The 18926-nt window shown below is 51.9% G+C and overlaps 6 protein-coding genes across 6 annotated transcripts; 3 read left to right on the top strand and 3 right to left on the bottom strand.

Annotated features, from left to right (window-relative positions):
• Positions 1–937: 937 nt before the first annotated feature.
• Positions 938–3166, top strand: Triagg1_3829 (uncharacterized protein; the record flags this gene model as incomplete). Its single annotated transcript, XM_062898165.1, has 1 exon — positions 938–3166. One exon carries the CDS (start codon positions 938–940, stop codon positions 3164–3166), a length of 2229 nt encoding a protein of 742 aa, XP_062757332.1.
• A 655-nt stretch (positions 3167–3821) lies between these two features.
• On the top strand, positions 3822–4799 carry Triagg1_3828 (uncharacterized protein; the record flags this gene model as incomplete). The annotated part of the gene is made up of 1 exon (XM_062898163.1): positions 3822–4799. The coding sequence occupies one exon, from the start codon at positions 3822–3824 to the stop codon at positions 4797–4799; it is 978 nt and encodes a 325-aa protein (XP_062757331.1).
• Positions 4800–5172: 373 nt separating this feature from the next.
• On the bottom strand, positions 5173–6516 carry Triagg1_3827 (uncharacterized protein; the record flags this gene model as incomplete). The annotated part of the gene is made up of 2 exons (XM_062898162.1): positions 5173–6315; positions 6445–6516. 2 exons carry the CDS (start codon positions 6514–6516, stop codon positions 5173–5175), a joined length of 1215 nt encoding a protein of 404 aa, XP_062757330.1.
• Positions 6517–7428: 912 nt separating this feature from the next.
• Triagg1_3826 (uncharacterized protein) lies at positions 7429–9270 on the bottom strand (the record flags this gene model as incomplete). The annotated part of the gene is made up of 1 exon (XM_062898161.1): positions 7429–9270. The coding sequence occupies one exon, from the start codon at positions 9268–9270 to the stop codon at positions 7429–7431; it is 1842 nt and encodes a 613-aa protein (XP_062757329.1).
• A 1146-nt stretch (positions 9271–10416) lies between these two features.
• Triagg1_3825 (uncharacterized protein) lies at positions 10417–11643 on the bottom strand (the record flags this gene model as incomplete). Its single annotated transcript, XM_062898160.1, has 1 exon — positions 10417–11643. The coding sequence occupies one exon, from the start codon at positions 11641–11643 to the stop codon at positions 10417–10419; it is 1227 nt and encodes a 408-aa protein (XP_062757328.1).
• A 2163-nt stretch (positions 11644–13806) lies between these two features.
• Triagg1_3824 (uncharacterized protein) lies at positions 13807–16794 on the top strand (the record flags this gene model as incomplete). Its single annotated transcript, XM_062898159.1, has 1 exon — positions 13807–16794. The coding sequence occupies one exon, from the start codon at positions 13807–13809 to the stop codon at positions 16792–16794; it is 2988 nt and encodes a 995-aa protein (XP_062757327.1).
• Between the last annotated feature and the right edge of the window lie 2132 nt (positions 16795–18926).

Below are 18926 nucleotides of genomic sequence, written 5' to 3'. Positions count from 1 at the left end.
CCCCCCCCCCCCCCCCCCCCCCCCCCCCCCCCCCCCCCCCCCCCCGGGCTCGTCAATCCAAGTCAACTGCCAGGGTGCTGGGAAGCTCCAGGCCCTTTCATCAAAGAGTGACCCGATATTTTAAGGAGACGACCCATGTCAAAGACATTGCTTTGATCACGGCCGTAAAGTGATCTTCAGGGCTTTGTTCTTCATCATCTTCATCTACATTGCCTCCGCTCTGGCGAGCTACGGGCCAACGCCATCTCTCTTCCTTCCTTTCTTTTTCCTTCTTTCTTTGTGCGCTGCTCGTCTTCTTTATCCTCGCTCTTGGTTCAGTGTGAGCCAATCATTGGCCTCTGGTATTTTCTTTTCTTTTCTTTTTTTTCCCACTATACGAGTTCTCTTCTCCATACATCCACAGACATACCAAGGCCCGCCCGATTCCAGACAAAGCCAGGTCTCCCATTCGCTCGCTCTTTTGGTTCCCTTTTCTTTTTCCTCTGCGCTTGTATACCGGCCTGCTTATTCGGCCGTGATTATTACTCCTTGTCGGCCAATATCTCTCCTCTCGGCGTACATACGAGTACCAGCACTCTCGGGCATCCTCCCCCCACCCCTCAGCAACCGACGACTGAGACATACATCTACCCTATCGAGGGCGGAAGAGCCCGCGCGAGTGACAATTCGGTCCCTGAGGGACTACTGCTATGCGTATGCGCTTTGTATGCACACCATCATACGCTTAGTCTGTAAGAATCCATAGCCACCAGGTTTTCTGTCAGACACCCTATCACGGTTCCTGGTCAGGGAGAGAGACTTGGATAGCGAGTGGCGGGTTTCGAATACGCAAGGGCATTGCCACCTTTCTAGGCGCTCTGTGTGTGTGTACGAGTACAGTCCGGCTGTTGGCTGCTGATATTTGTCCGCTAGCCCAGTCCATTCGAGAGAAGAAGCAATGGCGGCGTCTGTTGGTTCAAGATTTCTCACACCCTGGGTGGGGGACCAGAACCCTCCTCCATCACCACTTGCTTCGAACCCCGTCATTTTCCGTCGGTATAGCACTGGTATCGAATTGTTGGATAACAAAAAGGACAAGAGATCATCCGTGATTGACCCGGTCATGGCGCTGAAGAATCTAAGAAGCTCTTACCACGGCAAGGGCAATGGCCGCGGTGTTGATGATTTGGAAGATGCTCCTCGCAATCGAGTGAACCATTATAGCAAAGATGATACCACGAGTTTAGCCGATTTCTTGAAGAATCACGAACCCCCATCGAGCAGCTACATGTCCGTTCCCTTTGCTCACGCAGACGACAAGGATCGGGAGTCGAAATGGTCCAAATTCATGGCCATGAAGAGAAGAAGCAAATCGGTTCCCAGGCCTCCCCAAAACATTCAGCTACCAGACTCGGCAGTGTCAGGCGTCACCATTGGAGGACACCGGCACATCGCCATCTCGATCCCTCTCGAGGCCATGCCTTTTGCTTCCGACTCGACAGCACAAACCTCTGCCAATGTGAACAACAACAACATCGGTACAAGGGTTGGGGGAACAAGGAACGAGTATGCAACTCTCCCACGAAACTTTGCCGTCCAGACGTATTCCGGGGGAAACGGCACCGTCACTGTTTTCCCCACTGCGACTGATGAGGTTCCTGCGTTTCCTCAGACCCCTTCTACACAGCGCTCCAGCCTTTTATCACAGCAGTCCGTCTCGTCGAGTCTGGAGGAGAGGAGTAGCCATACGCAAAGCACCCCAGGAAAGCACCACAAATCCAGCAGCCAATCCACCGGGTACTCTACAGAAGGATCCATGGGGCCAAGTGCTAGGAACCAAGCAAAGAACAAGCCACCAGGCTACGTCAGTATATTTCCAAAGATTACTGATCCGCCCCATATCAACGCACAAGGAATGGTTGTCTGGGGACCTCAGAAAAGCCCGACTAGGCCAAACAACCAGCAGCGTCCGGCGAGGCCCTCAAGCATGGTTGTTCCTGCTGGCCCGAGGCATCGCCACCCCGCCCACTCGGCATCTATTGACGGCCTGTTGAGCGTGGCCAAAGATGTCGAGACCGTTCGGGACGGGTACAATAAGAAACCGCTTCCGAAGCCGCCAGGGAAGGCCGACTCTCGGGCTAAGCAGCAATACAGACCTGGCATCGGATTTCCTTCTCCAATCACCGAGGAATCTACCGATGGATCTTCGAGGAGTACTAAGCGTAGCATTCGCAGAGCTGTATCTGCCCAATCAATGCTAGCAGTCAACAAAGAGCTCCCTTCTCGCCCATCAACAGCAGGCTCAATACAGAGCCGACGCGAGAAAGTTCGAGACAAGAAGAGGAGAGACATGGAAGCTGCAAAGGCGTTGAAAGAGCTGCAACGACGAAGGTCTGAAGATCAACACAAAGAACACGCAGACGGAGAGCAATCGCGAAATTATGCAGACGCGCAGGAGGAGAGTGAGCGCCCTCAAACATCTTCCCTGAACACTCTTATTCCCATTGTCGTCGTGGTTGATCTCCAGCCCTCACCCGGATTGCCAGAAGACAAGAGCGGTCGGAAGGTATCTTCTCCTCCATCAAGCTCTCACTCATCTTCACCATCACCATCACCGGATATGAGCCAACTTCGACTGTCTCGCGACATGGATAGCGAGTTGTATTTGCAGCACAAGCGGAACCTGATGGACAAGCAAATCCTACGTCTCTATGACTCGTACCACGAAAACCGTCTTCGAGATGTGGAGCGCCGTATACGCCGACTGGAGCGCAACGGCGATGTTTGGCTGCGTGCTCTGGTGCCAGTCCTTGACGATATGAGCCGCAACATCAAGACGTCAAGCCGCATCAGCAAAGCTGCACATGCGGATGGCGAAGGTCGAAGCTGGGCTTCAGATGACGAGGTCAGCTCAGCAGGCGCGGAACGTAAAGCTCGCAGTGCCAAACGAACCAAGACGCCCACAAGGAGAGCCAGCCTATCCCGAGATCGGATCGTGGCGGGACTCATTGGGGGAAGGCTTGCGTCTGATGACAGCGAAAGCAGCGACACGATGAGCAGAAGCGACGAAGCAGGCGGCCTGGGAATCATTGAGCCTCTGATGAGAGAATTGGCCGGTGAAGCGAGACGGAGACAGGAGCAGATTGCGGAGAGGACGGCGGATGATTGGCGTCACAACACTGTGTAGGCGCAATGAAGGAGAGAAACATTCCTTCTTGGTATACCTTATTGCTTTGATTTCCTTTGTTCTAACAAAAAGGGGGGAGGAGGGGGGAAGCGAAATCAATGGGCGATGTCTCTTGTTCAAGGCGTTTTTGGGGAGATGATCACGTAGCTGCATGCTGTACTTGATTTTGAAGATGAAGTGCGAACATGGTTTTTTTTGGGGGGACGGATATACCAAGTCATGGCCGTATTTACTTAGATATACCCGTTACACGTCTTGTCTTTGACATTCTTCTTCTGTTTTTATCTACATTAGTTTTACTGTAATCTGGCATAGCGCCTGGAATTAATTCTTAATTCTTATTTTCTGAGCTGATTGGCTGGTGTTTTGTTTAAAGTTTGGCTATTATTTGTTGAGTAAATTCACGGCGAATTCAAGGGAGAGTCAATGGCACAGCAGAGTTGCGGACGATTCGTTGGCGTCATCGAACCAAATCCAACACAACCACCCAAATCTGCAACTCACAAGCTCTCATCTCATCTCATCTCATCACTTCATCTCATATCAATCAACCAGCTGCGAGAAAACCAATTCATCAAAAACACTCGTATTCAAACATAATGTTCACACCCCATTAGAGTACATCACTCGCCATCTCCAACTCAACATCTCAGCAATGTCCTCAACGCCATGGATCTTCATCTGCCCCTCCAGCAGAGGCATCGGCAATGCCCTCACCCGCCACATCCTGCGACGCACGGCTCGTTTATCTACGCCGATCCCGGTTCTCGCAACTACGCGGCATCTCGATCCGGCAGTGGCCAAGGCGGCGCTTCTTAGAGATGTGTTTTCCACGCCATCGTCCTGTTATTCTTGGTCAGCTTCTTCATCCTCGCTGTTGAAAGAACAGCACGAGAAACAACAAGACGAGCTCTCAAAGCGCCTCTTTGTCGTGCGCTGCGACGTCACAGACGAGTCCACCATCGCATCCGCCGCCCAAGAGGCACGGAATCTGTTCCCCGGGGACTCGCACCACCTGCATCTCGCCTGCGTGCTCCCGGGCGTGCTGCTCAACCCGGAGAAGTCGCCGGCACAGGTCGACGCGGATGCCGCTCTGCAGTCGTTCCGGGTCAATGCCGTCGGACAGCTGCTGGTGGCGAAGCATTTCTTTGGGTTCCTCCCCCGGAAGGGGACTGCGATGTCGTCGTCGCCGGGATACGAGTACGACGACGAGGACGTGGACCAAGACGACGATTACGAAGGCGAGGATGAGGACGAGGCGGAGGAAGAGGCCGCGCTGCGTCTGCCCCAGCACGCAACTTGGCTCAACATGTCGGCGAGAGTGGGCTCCACGACGGACAACCGCGCGGGAGGCTGGTTCTCGTACCGCGCGAGCAAGGCAGCTGTTAACAGCATCACCAAGAGTCTGGACATACAGCTGCGGACGAGGGCGGGTGACAATGCCATGGCGGTGGCCTATCATCCCGGCACGGTCAAGACGGAGCTGAGCAGGGACTACTGGGGTGGTGTGCCTGAGGAGAAGCTCTTCAGCACTGAGTATGCGGCCGAGAAGCTCATGGACGTGGTGTGTGGGTTGGGGGTGAAGGATAGGGGACGCTGTTGGGACTGGAAAGGGACTGAGATTTCTCCTTGATCTTGATTCATAGGAATCTAATCAGATACTACTCCTTTTTTACAAATAATTATACAGATGTGACTTGGCAGATGAGCGCACAGGGACAACCTTGAAATTAAAAAGTCTTTATAAAATGGCTCTTTTGTAAACGGCATGACATGCTTTTTGTCTTTTCCCGCCCGCCCAAATAGCTCCCCTTTTCCCTGTAATAAGAAACAAGCTCGTCGTAGAATTTCTCGTCTTCTTCATCCCCTCCCCCCCCTTCCCTTCGCATCACTCAAAAACAACACGGCGCGTAAAACGTGAACAGCAAGGTACCTGCATGTAGATGAAGCACGAGAGACATATGCCCAGTGTACATGTATATCCGCAAAACAAAACAAGGCATACTCTACAGCTCAACCTCCTGGAACGACGCCCCGTCCGCGGGCCGGGACCCATCCTCGTCGTCATCGCTGACTTGTTCCACAATCGCCGTTTGGGACTCGACAGGCCGCAGTGCCACTTTTTGCTCTTGAACGTCTTCTAGACGTACTTTTTGCTCTGCCTGCCCGTCAGATTTTGTCTTCTGCTCCGACGACTCGCCCTTCTCCTCCTCCTCCCCCTCCTCATCGTCGTCCTCGTCTTGCTGGGAGTTGGAATTTTCTCCGGCTTTGGACGATTCTGCTTCTGCTTCGTGGTCTTTCTTTCCGTTGACCGGGGTAGTGGCCGGCGATTTGCCGTCTCGAGACTTATCAGAAGCTGCCTCTTGCGCCGATGGTGACGCTCGCGGTGGTGTGTCCTTGGGAGGCACGTCTTTGGCGGGAGGAGGAGGCAGCTGATCGTCGCTGGGGGGACCTGGCCGCATGACGTCGAGGTAGAATTTGGTGACGCCGAGGATCCGGCCGTTCTGCTCGCAGGCCGTCACCCACTCGGGCCGCACCACGGGGATGTTGTTCTCGACGGCCTTTTCCCACGCCGTTCCCCTGCCTTCGGTGGTGACGAAGTGCGTCGTGTCGATGCGCACCCCGTCGACAATCTTGGCTCCGATGCGCTCCACCGCACGTGTCAGGTTCTCTCTCGTCGCCGCGGGCAGAATGCCGGTTGTGATGGTGATTCCGCTGAGGTCCGTCATCTTGTGGGTTCGCACAACCATCTTCTCGCTCGCCCGCGTGCCGGCGCTCGTCCGCAGGACCAGGTGGAAGCTATATTCGGTGTCGACGGCCAGACCGCTGATCTTGGTGCTGTGCATCTCCAGCGGCCGGGGGATGTTGCCGGCCTTTTGCCCGTTGCGATACAGGCTTAGGGACATCAAGTCGGCAGTAGCGAGCTCGATGGGGTCCCATTCCAGGACGACGGAGGTTTGGGTCGCATTGCGGCAGCGCAGGATGGGCGCGGCGGGTTCGGAGGCGCCAAAGGACTGGAAGATGCGGTCTTGGAGGGAACGGAACTCGTCTTCCGCAGCAGCCTCCTTGCTGACGTTGCGGCCAACCGTGATGTCTACGATGCTACCGGAGGAGATGTTGGGAGGCAGCAGAATGGAAGGGAACTCGATCTATATGTTTTGAAATTGCCGCGGTCAGACATGGAGCTCGATAGAATGTCAAGATGGAGTAAAGCAGAGCAGAGAAAAGAGCAAGGAAAGGAAGATCAAAACAAAGACAGGCCAGCTTGCGAGACATACCAAGCGCTTGTCCGGGGTCAGCAGCACTGTGACGCCAGCGTCAACCTTGCCGACCGTCAGGGAGACGAGCATGGCTGAAAGCAGTAGGAGAAGAAGAAGAAGAAGAAGAAGAAGAAGAGAGAGGGAAAAGGAAGAGGCCGAGAGAGAATGTAAGGGAGAGAGAAGAGGTCGCAAGAGGTTGGTTGGTTGGCCTTTGGTGATGGCTAGGGGACGAACTGCGCGCCACGTGAAATTGGCAGGATTGGATGCCCGAGGGAGGAGCTCGTTGGATCAAGGCTTTCGTGTGCGAATCTTCGAGGCTCAATGGTAGAAGCGCAGAGACGGCGGGAGGGGAGATGCAGGAGGAGAAGCTGTAAGATCGAGGATAGAGAACAGAGAGGCGCTTAATTGATAGCGAGAGAGACAGAGACAGAGAAAGAGAGAGAGGCTGTGGCTTGATGACAAGGCCGAAGTGGGTAATTGAGCTCTAGTGGGCCGTGGATAAGGTACTGTAACTGGTCTGGGATATGACATGCGTCAGCCTTTTCCAAGTATAGATACAGGTGGGATGCGAATACTGGATTGGTGATGTGCCTTGTTCAATAAGGTATCTTGTGGCTTACATTGCTCTCTCCTCTATGCTCGAAAATGATTGATATCGAATACACGTCCATCTAGGGAAATTCCCCAACTGTGTTTGATTTTCTGTATAGCATCTTTCATTCCTGGTGGCGGTACTTGTTTCCCTCTGTAATGTCCTCATTACCCCTCCAAAGAGCCGCAGTTACAACTACCGTAGGCGGTAAAAGCCTGGAGTAAACAACAACTACTAGGTACTACTACCTCCAACCGCACCGACGACATCATCACGACCTTTTACCATCCAATTCTTTTCCGACTTTGGCCATCACAACATGCAAAAAGTATCAATCTGGTACTAGGATTGATATGCGCAACAGCCGAATTTATTCTTCTTCTCTATACTAGTAGGCACCTTGTTCACTATTACATGTTATCATCACCATCACCAGCGGCATCGACATCCATCACATCGTCCGCAATTTCCTTACCCATCATCTCCCCCGGAAATTCCCTCTCCCTAAACCTTTCTAGCTTGTGAACCACGATCCTGTGATGGTCGTCAACCATCCCCTCGGCGCGACCAGATTCAGGTCTATTAGCAGAAATCACCCCCTCGACGTGCTCGAGAGACACGTTTTCGCTGGTGGCGTGCTCCAGCACAAAGTCCAAACGGGAGTAATCCATCCTCTGTTCTGGGCACCGGCACACAAACTCCAGGGGAGACTCTTCGCCATCGACATCTTCCAGCCTGGCGCCGTACTTGAGCAGCACGGCTATGATCTCGCCAGCCTGGCTTAGGGGGGGAGCTATCACGCAACCCCCCGTTTCCCACCACAAATGGCGAAATACACCAGCCAAAAAGCTTTGGGTTTGCATGTGGTCGAGGTCCTCTCCATTCACCACCGTCGTATTTGGCCTAGCACCGGCCTTGAGCAGGATCTCGGTGCACTCCGGGTCTTGAGCTAGTGCGGCAGCAAAGAACAGCGGCGTGCCGTCGCCGTCAAAGTCGAGGCCGAATTCATCTTGAGTGGTGCAAGAGCAAGTGTCAAAATCAAGGCCCAGCTCAATGAGTCTCTTCAGCGCGGCCCGTCGTGGACTCACCACCTCCCCGAAATTGGGAGCCTGTCGAAGCAGTTGGTGGAAGATGGTCCAGCCGTTGTGGTTCTTTTGATACAAAAGGGGATCAGCGCCGTGGGCGAGCAGCGCTTCAACGGCCTTGAAATTGGGATAGCCATAAATCAACATTCTGGAAGCCGCGGCATAGAGAGGAGTTATCCCATCCATGTCCGGGAGGTTGATGTTGGCACCACCCTGGACAAGAAGTGAAATGATAGACGCAACAGTCCCATCGTTGCAACCTCTTGCTGCGGCGTAAACGACATTCCTGTTGCGATTGTCCGTAGTCTCAATCTCTATGCCTGGCACTTCTAGAAGCAGCTTTGTCGTCTTGAGGTTCCGCTGTCTGACGGAGCAATGCAAAACACTATTGTTTTCCTCAAGGGTTCTTGCCTTAATGTTGGCTTTGGGGTCCTCGAGGATCATTTCAACCACATCGTCCATTCCATCCAGTGAAGCAAGATGAAGCGGTGCATAGCCCAGGGCGTCTACGTTGCCCTCTCCAAGGCCTCCCAAATCGGCCACCAGCCTGGCCAGGCTCGGCTGGTGGCTAATTGTTTGGAAGCTAAGGCCAGGACACTCGGCGGCTTCCTTGCGGGCTCCATGCCGTATCAACATTTCCGATGATATTTCGCCCTCCTTTGCATGGACCAGAGCCGTGTGAAGCGGAAACCATGCGGGGAATAGTGGTCTGAAGTTTAGGGCATGGCAGCTACAGAGGCCGACGGACGGAATGTCGACGGAGGCGCCATGATCAAGCAGATACTGCGTGATATGGTGAAATCCCTTCATCACCGACACGTGGAGCGGCGAGAATATCTTTCTAGCATCCGCCTTCTTTCTCTTGGACCACACAATGGTTATTCTCAGCTCAGACCGCGGGTCGTAGAGGTTCAGATCCGCGCCATGGGCATAGGCCAGCTTTATCGTGTTCAACGAGTCGTTCCTGGCCGCCCAAAGAACACAGGAATTTTTAGGCTGGGCTTCAAACACATTACGTTCGTATAGAACGCCGTTGAGCGTCATGTATGCGCGGCGGCACGAGAGGACAAGAGCCCCAAGATCCTTTTCGCTCTTGAGAGCTTCAGCAATCTTGAGGAGGATCTCGGGGGGGACCTTGTCGAGTCCCATATCTGCCTTGGCCTCCATGTATAACGCTAGCTTCTAAATAACTTGACAAGAGCATGATTAGTTGGTGTCTAAATCCAGCCAAAATATCCAGACTTGAGCGAGAATACTCACTGAACACCTAGAGACGTATGACTGTCGAGATTCTTGTTTCAGTAACCACCATTCCCCGTGAAATGCGTTAAGAATTAACGTCGGATATGATGCTAATAGAGTGAAAATAAATGCCACTGCGATGACTTGCTATGACAGCCTGTGTATGATCTATCAGAATAGCGGCCAGATGAGGAGGGGAGGGAAGAGGAGAAAGAAGAAGAATAAGCACATCTGTTCCCACCACCGCTTTCCAATGAATGCGAGTATGTGCTAGAGCCCATTCTCGCGGCGGGGACGATGTACGAGTACGGGTATGCTCGCCACTTCATTAAACCGTACAAAAAGAAAGGCCAAAAACGATGTTTGCTTTTTCTCAGCTGGGAGCCACCATGCATCTAGCGCGCTGCAAGTCGTGCCTTTTTCAGCACACCGGTCAAGCCAGGCAGCATCCTCTTGCATAAATTTCCATTAATCCTTGCTTGTTTTGATCTCTCCGACCTGTGGGTGGGCGACAGGTGGCCAGGCTGCGCTGCACCATGCAGCAGGGGCATGACACCATTCCGGGACGCTCCCTGGACGCCTCTGCTCTACCAATGCTGCGGCTGACCACTGCAGGGAGGACAATCTAGGCCCGAGCATGGCCATCAAATGTGAAGGGGAAACAAGTTGGAAGTAACATTGCCGACGTGGCTATCCATGCCTCGTCTCTTATTTGTCTACGGGCTCGTCGTGTTTCAGACGGTCCCACCTGACTACGAGACAATGAGATACACTCTATAGTAATATTTCAAAGCTCACATAATATGCCATCGTACTGGTAAAAGTCAGGCAGAGAGCCTCATAGACGAGCTATGCTGGGGTGCCATTCCATTCATTAGGAAGAAGAAGAAGGAGGAGGAAGAAAAAGAAAAAACTTTGTATTCAACCAAATGGGCAAAAGATGGATATGTAAGAAGAGAAATCGCCCTGAAAAAAAAACACCAAGAACGATCCCAACTGAAACCACCAAGCACGACACCATCAGAAACCAATGAAAGTCTGTTCCCCGACTTCATCTACAAACCGTCATAATCATGCAACATCACCTTGCCACCATTTCCAAAAGTTTGGATACTTCCCATTGATAAAGTCTCGGATTCGTCCATCCTCCTGCTCTTTTGCCGCTCTGTCGATTGGCTGTTTCCACCCCTCAATCTTGACATCGAGATCATCCCGTAAGACCTTGACCCACCGCTCCTCACACAGATACTTGCATGACAGTTCAAATTTCGGCCTCCAGTGACCAATGACACATTTTCTGTCCCCCGTGGGGCCGCTGCACCGATCTGGATACAGAGGACAATCTTCCGGAGAAGGTGGACCGTTCCACTCGGGAGTTTCTGCGAGGGCAAAGTTGACAATCATCCACCACGAAACAGTGTTTGTTCTGATGAGGAAATGGGCCTGCGCTTCCACGACCTGCCACAGCCACGCCTTCCAGTAATTGTAATAATCATCAAATCGCCTTTCCTTGGTATACCAATGGATCGGCTTCCGGCGTGGTCGGCATTCGTTGAGAATGGTGGAGCTCTCACCGACCTCGGGGTTGACAAGGTCTATAATCTGGCAATCATACTGCTCTGCCACGCATGCGTGCATCTGCATGAGCACCCCATCTTCTTGATCTTCATCCTCTTCGGGCTGGGGCCCCATTGTAATCAACGAGAGCCTCTTGAGAGCGGGAAGCTCGTTGACCTCAAACAGGGTAGATGCGGGAAAGAAGAGATCCAGGATCTCGCTATATCCACCATGCTCTATGCGCGCCCGATCAAGGCCAATGAATGGCTCAATCGTTGCGTCCATTGGAATCTCCATGTCAAAGATGGTGGTAGAGCTCCAAGCCCCAAACATGGTGAAGATGTCATGCTCATAGCTGAGGAAAGGCACGTTGAACTGGACTGGGATATCGATCCCTTCCTCTTTGACAATCATGTGCCGAGGAGGCGTGAAGTAGTGAGTTTTCCACAATTCTCGAGACTCGCGGCAGACGTGTAACGGTGCGAAAATGGCGTCTTTGCGCGGATGTACAACATATTTGACAAGCCAGTTGGGATGATTCTTGTCCATGCATCGCTGTCTGGCACGTGGTTTTCCTTCTTGTTCCTCTCTGCTTTTAGACTTGCGTCTACAGATATTTCTGCACTTTCCACAAGGGATCCAACCGACGATGCGTTCTGGCTGGGGGACATGCTTCCAAATCTTCATTCTGAGCTCCGCTGGGAGCTTGGGGAAGCAGGTGAACTCTGTGAGAGTAGTCATTGCTGAGACTTGGCTTCGAAAGGCTGTATATTCATGTAGAGTTGATTACATGTATCTCGCTCGCGGACTGATCATTTGTGCGCTGAAAGTAAATGTTAGCATCTGGTAGACGCTGGATATAAGGTCTCCATAGAACCATCACACCACATACTTACTTGTGAGAGATTGATAGATCCAAGAGTACCTACTAGGTACCAGGTAGGTAGGCGGTACTGTATCGGACGCCGTAGTAGGTGCCTCTATAGAAATGGTTTGTTTCAATGCTTTGAAATCGAGTGATGGACGGGATTGGTATTGTGGTTTGGAAAGGAGAAAGAGATACAAGTTTGTCTCCAGCCTTCTGCTCGTCCGGTCCTCCTTATATAGCCCCGCTCGCACCGCCGCCTCATTGCATACTATATGCGACTTGTCTCAAATGAACCAATATGATGCTCCTTGTCCTCACCCCTTATGCATTTCACAGGCCAGAATCGAGGGTTGCGGCCTCAATGCGGCCGCCATAAGCCGCTACCTCGCATATAGTGGCTGGCCGTCTCTCCAATGGGAAGGGCACAAGTCGCCATCTATCTGTGCCGCAGTCGCAAGCCAATGCATATCTTAGCACCTTAGAAGGATAGAGACTTAGTAGGTATGTATCATGTACATCATGTGAGATTGAGTTTGATGCTCGCTTGATGCTCGCTTGTTGGGGGGGAAGGAAAAAGCAAAGAAATATTGGGGGCGAAGGTGCATCCAGTGAGCTTCATTGGGCACTGCCCTCACCGAAAGCCCGCCGTTGTATCAGAGTCAACACAGGCCATGTACCATTGCGCGGTGCTCGCCAGCGGCGGTACTTCTGGCCGCCTTCCCTACCTTAGTAGAGGTGCCTTAGTAGCAAGTTGGAAGGTGCGCCCTTGCAGCCAGGCGGTCAAGGTACACGAAGGTAAGGTATGGAAAGAGCGAGTCTGCCCTGATGAATCACGCACAGAAGAGGCACAAAAATTGTTCATGCGGAGAATCTCTCCCACCATCTTGTTCCTCATTCAACCCCGTCATTTGTGTATTGACATGACATGAGCACACAACATACACGCGCATGAATCCATCCTCGGATGTCGCATGTTGCAGCAGTAGTACGAGTAGTACGAGTACTGTACAGTAAGCACTCGCTCCATCCACGGCATCCTTTTCATTCATCCAGATCGGATCGCTAATTGATTGCTCTTTAGCCGTCCTTCCATACACATACTTGGAGTAGCTCGGCGCTAGGTACGCGGATCAGCCCTGCCCCATACCCACTCGGTGCTTGGAAACGCCGTCCTCTGCTGCCATCCCGAGGTCCATGGAATATACGGACAGACGAATCTCCTCCGCATCTTATCCACCTTTGGCGTGCCATTTCGGATGACCCGAGCCGCCCGAAACTGACATCAATTCTCCATTCACCACATGCGTCTTGGGCCGCACAGGGGAAATGGCCGATCCTTCGATTCATCCGGGCGTTTGGGTCCTTGGCGCGTGGGACGCAACCAAATTTAAAGAGATTACTCTTCCTTGCCCTTTCGTACGAGTAATAACATTGAATACTACTCGCTCTCCTTGGCACCAGGGTCGCCAAGTCTACGCTACCACGTAGAGCTTCGGCAGTCAAAGGTTACAATCACCATCCTCTCCCGATCTAGCGGCTTTCAACTAGGTACTCAAATTGAGGTGAGACAACTACTTCCTAATCGCTCTAATGGGATGGCTATTTTTTCATTTCGTCGGCGTCCCCAGACCATTCCCCCTTCCTTCGAAACATCTGTCAGCTGCAGGTACCTGGGTTGTCCTCCCTCTCAGGTAGTATCTCCCCTCATTCTCTATACAGCTACAAGCTGGGTTTCCGGCCAAAGCGTACATAACTTCGTCTCGCCGGTAACGCATTGTGTTTTCATCCTTGCAGAGTCCATGCCCATCACTGTTGGCTAACAATTCCTTAGATCAGGTGCCGAGGTTGTCCGTGCATGGCTCAACATCTCTTTGAGTTCTGACTCAGCTATTAGCACCCTGCTGGGCTCAAGCTAGCTGCGGCTACATCTTCCAAACCCAACACATTATAACCGGCATTGCTCTGCGGTCTCCAAAAAAAATTTCAAAAATCAAAAAAATTCAAATCGTTGCAGGCAGCCCGTTGACATTGACAACATGCCAGCGGATGAATCTGTCGGCAATGGCGCCGACAATGGTACCGAGAAGAAGGAGGCACCCAAGAAGCGAGTTCTTCCCTCATTGCTCAACCACGTCAATGGGAACGATCTCAAAACTCTTTTCCGCTGTTCCATAGCAGCTTGGGTTGCTGCTCTTTTGATATTCATCGAGCCTTCTCTGCAAAGCATCGGCATTTCTACCTTTTTTGCTGCCCTAGTTCTCTTTGTCACGCCGCCGGCTGGCATCCTTCTCATCTACCTCCTCGGATCTCTATCGCTCCTTGTCGGGCTGTGTTTAGGGTGGGCCTGGGGAATCTTGACAATGAAGGCTGCATTGGCTGCCCGTCCCGCTTCAGATACCCAGGCACAACTCCAAGCCCTGCAGCAGGCCGCGGTTGCTCAGGCACAAAGCACTGGCCAAAATGCAGCGGTCATCAGTAAGATACTGGTATATGAGGGTCATATGCTAGATGCACGCGTCACGGTTGTTTACTACGTCATGTCTTGTGCATTCATCTACTTCTTGTCACGCTTACGAGCAAACAACGTCAAGCTTACCCTTCTTCATCTCTTTGGCAACATCGTCGTCGATGTGTTTCTGTTGACCGGGCCCCTTCTACCGACCTTCACTCCGCTTCTGGGGCAGGTATTGGTGAAGCCAGGAGCCATTGGAGTAGGCATTGGCGCAGTGTGTTGCTTGATCTTCTTTCCACAGTCTACTTCCTACGTGGTTCTTCGAAAAATGGAACAACTCATTCGCATGTTCGACATCCCCCTTGCCTTGACACAGCAACGATTTACTACTCAAAAACTGGAAGTGGAGCAATTGAGGCAAAGCAAAGATGGCATGATTGCCCTTTACAAAGCCATGGAGCCAGAAATTGCCTTCCTTCCCCTGGATATTTCCCGTGGCCGGTGGAATGCCGACGACGTCAAGGGCCTAAAGGAATGCATTCGCCAGACTATGATAGCCAGCACATCTCTGATCGATTTCCACATCACCACCACTATGGCTCTGCAGAAGGAACGCAAAGCAGGCTTGCAGTACGATAAACACTCTAGTGACGGGCAGACGGGAGAAAAGGGCGGTCACGAGATTGGTCAACGCCATGTTTTGCAATACGCAGAGCTTATGAAGGCACTTCGAACCCCAGAGCAGAGCGATCTTCGCACTCGAATGATAGAAGCTATGCGCGAAACAACCGCGCAAGTACGCCAAGCTTGTTCAGAGTCCATCTCAGTCGTGGTCGAGTGTGTTCATACCGTCAATACTCGTCGGTGGATCCGCCAGCCATCCCAGCAAGTGTTTGATGCGCTGGTTCATCGAATGGAGACAGCCTTGGCGGCGTTGCAGTCTGCCCGCGAGTTCTGCGTTACCAATACCACCGAAGCAATTATAGACTGTCACTCCGATCTTTTTGACCAAGACGGCCAGCTGAAGATATCAGACACTCTTCAGCCACAGTCTCTGCAGGCGATGATGGTCGCCATGGTATTGGAAGAACGTATATTAGGAGTGGCTGAGGCAACGGAGACGATGCTGAAACACGTTCTTCAGCTGACGACCTCACAAACCCGGCATCGCATCTGGCTCCCGTCCCGGATACGTTATGCCTTTCACTGGATTTTCAGTGGAAGGAAAACAATTCCAATCGCCGGTGTCTCTGATGACGGCGGAGCAGATGATCCAGACGTAGCCGATGAACAGTCCAAAGAGGTGCGCCAGCGACTCCGTCTCATCCGAGGCTATGAGGCTCCCACCCGGGCAGGCCCAGTTGCCAGAGCTATTGCCGGAACCTACCGTTGGTTCACCAACCCAGCTGGCATGTATGCCATGCGAATGGTTGTCGTAACACTTGCCACTGCCATTCCCGCATCTATTCCTCACTCGGCTGGCTTCTTCTATCGCGAGAAGGGATTGTGGGCTGTCATCACCGCACAGACATGCGTCCTCCTTTACATGGCTGATTTTACCTTTTCCCTCATCTCCAGAGCGCTCGGCACAGTGATTGGAGGAGTCTTTGGCCTTGTTGCGTGGTACATAGGATCTGGCAGTGGTCCAGGTAACCCATACGGGTTGGCCGCCAGTGTGGCAGTTTTCACCGTCATCTCTATTTGGCTGAGGATATTTTTACCGCTGGCATATACCCAGGCAACGGCCATGTGTGGCGTCACCTTCATCCTCATCATTGGTTTCAGCTATGACAATGTCCATCTACCGCAGTACGGGAACCCAGGCAGAGGATATCAGGCATTCTGGAAGCGATTGGTCACTGTCTTGTTGGGCTTTCTCGCTGCGACCATTGTTCAGCTCTTCCCCAAGCCACCGTCTGCCACCGGACACGTGTGCAAGACTCTGGCGAATACCGTTCGTACCTTGTCAGACTATTACGCCCTGTTGTTATCACATTGGAGTCGGGCGAACCAGGAGGGCCCCATTGGGGCTACTGCCATAGAGGAGCTTACGCTAGAGGTTGCAGAGATTCTCTCATCATTGAACGGCTCATTGGCCCTTCTAAAGGTGGACTTTAGTGCAGGCCCGTTCGATCAAGCGGTTCTACGTCAAACTCAAGAGCAGTGCCGAAACATGAACCAAGCGCTCGGGAGACTCTTGTATCTGTCGACTACTCTTCCCAAAGAGTTTCAAGAGAGACTAGTCACTGCTCTTGGAATATTGGATGATGGCGCTATCGGAAACATCATGGCTGTGCTGGCAATCGTCGAACAAGCCCTGCGGACCGGATCCCCTCTCCCCGAAAGACTTCCTGTGCCTCTTGTCCGTACCTGCTTTGAGTCCCTATCCTATGCGCAGCACCACAAGATTGAACTAAGCACATCGCTTGTGCGAGACGAGAATTACCGACGGTATTGTGTTGCCGTGTCATCCTACTTGAAATTTCTTACCGCAATCGATGATTTAGTCTTGTGTTTGAAGGAAGCACTGGGAGAGCGTCACGTTATTTATCTATGGGACGATGATGTTTAATTCTGTATCGCCGCAAGAGGAAAAGCATTCAGCGCTCTTGGCCAGCGATTATTTGCGACACCACATTCGCAAACAAGGGCACTTTCATTCTGATATTTGCTATGAGCTACCATTATTGTTAGGATTCATGCAGGGGGTTCTTGTCCGACAAATATGACCGACATCCCCGTCGGCAACACAAGGACACGGGCGAATTTTGCGTGGATCCTTTTTAGCCAAATCAGCTGGGTTTCGTGAATTCAAGGAAATTGGAGCAACAAAGCTTGTTCAATATATTATTTCGACTGTATTCGTTTGCCTCTCGTGCGGCACAAGATGAACTCGCAGAGCATGCACTGCTTCAGCGTTCTCACTTGTTCCAGTTGTCTCACTTTAAACATGTCGCAGCATCCTGCAGTATAGTTGCAATCTTTTACTGCACCTCAAACTTTTCTCCGCGATGGGGGCCGTCTGTGATCGAGAATGATGTCGCATACTTCCAAGCTCTGATTGACTGATAGGCCGCTGCAGCGTCCCGGTTCGGTAAGACCTGCTGCATAATAACGCCCCAACACGTAATATGTGTTGAATCTGATTGCTTTGCCGACCCACGGTCTCAAGTGTGACGGACGGAGGGGGTGCGGAAAGACTGCCGACCAGTTACCATGTCTACGGGATTGCGCCAACAGCAGAGGCCCCCAAGAGAGGCCAAGAGAGGCGTGTCTGACATTATTAGATATCTCACTTCTCGCATATTACGACAGCAACCAAGACTTAGTGGACAGACCTAATGGGATCTTGAGAGACAGCTGAGGCTTCCTAAACAACGCCCTGAGATTGCCCTATGATATGGCGCAAGATTATTCCGGCGAAAGTTGTGCCGTGCGTAATTATGCACAGAATATCTATAGAGAGTACTGTCATAATTTGTCACAAACTGGGAGGTGGGTGTGTATTTCCTTTTGTTTCTTTTTCTCTCTCCCTTGAATGCAGCCTACTAAACAGGGGGTGCGTTTTTTTTTTATCTCGTCCGATGTCCTCCCCTCTTTCTGGATCTTTTTTTTTCTTTTTGCTTTTCAGATGAAACAAGCTAACTATTGAATTTCTGGTCAGTTTCATGGCCTGCTACATGGCCTGGCACCTGAATGCCGATGACAATGAAATGCGAGCACTTTGTACATCCACGCAAGACCTGGCCGGTTCAAGCCGGCCGATTTCGTGTGGGCCTACGGCGCCGAAACCCCACCGTGTGTGACATTGTGGTTCTACTCGACAGAACTCCTCGAAGAAATCTACGCTGGAAACTGGTGTCGCAAAATATTTGTAATACCGTGAAATAAAAGGCAAATTCTGCCTTGATCTAGACGCGAAATTATGTTTACAGAGCAGCAACTTGTGCAAGACACGGTTCGAATTGGTTGCCAGCCTGGACCGATTGCGCCTCCCGCCCTAGTTTATCCTCCCTGTCTCAACATACAGCCATTCACATCGGGCACCAGGAAAGAGGGAGAACCCTGACTAAAAAAAACGAAACGAAACGAAACTTGGCGCCCCCCAGTCTGGAAAATTATATCCTTCATCAGCAACACCCACATCACAAAAAGTAAAAGAAAACAACGAAAGGGGCACCCTCTTTGCCTCTGTTGTCTTCCCAACATGGGTCCATCTGCATGGAGAGACACCGACCAGCAGAAAGGGAAGCAAATCCCGTGTCTCAGATAGCAGTGGCCATTATGGACTCTTTATTTACTGCAAAATACGGAGAAGAGCCAATTGCCTACTTCCTCACCCGTCGCCGTGGGGCGTGGAACAGTCTATAGGAAGTTAATCTCGATGATTCAGGACCGATTGGCTATTGCTGCTGCCCTGCCCTGAATCTCGAGAACCTATCTGTCCCGACTATATTATTCTATGTTAAATCGCATTTGCGGCCGAACGACAACTAAAGCAGAGATCAGTCCAGGTGTTATCAACTGACGCTGAAAAGGGGAATTTTTCTCCCCCTTTGGCTCCTTTGGGAGGGCTCCGCCTCAAACTTGTACCGACCCCATCAATGTGTACATGTATGCAGCGTCACCTTTGACCGGCTTATAGCTGAGTGATAGCGCCTGCGGAGCAGTCATGATCAGGGGGGGGGGGGGGGGGGGGGCCAA

The sequence above is a fragment of the Trichoderma aggressivum genome, assembly GCF_033847375.1.
Source record: "Trichoderma aggressivum f. europaeum strain CBS 100526 chromosome Unknown scaffold_011, whole genome shotgun sequence".
Taxonomy (NCBI): Eukaryota; Fungi; Ascomycota; class Sordariomycetes; order Hypocreales; family Hypocreaceae; genus Trichoderma; species Trichoderma aggressivum.
This window is presented reverse-complemented; position numbering and strand designations above follow the sequence as displayed.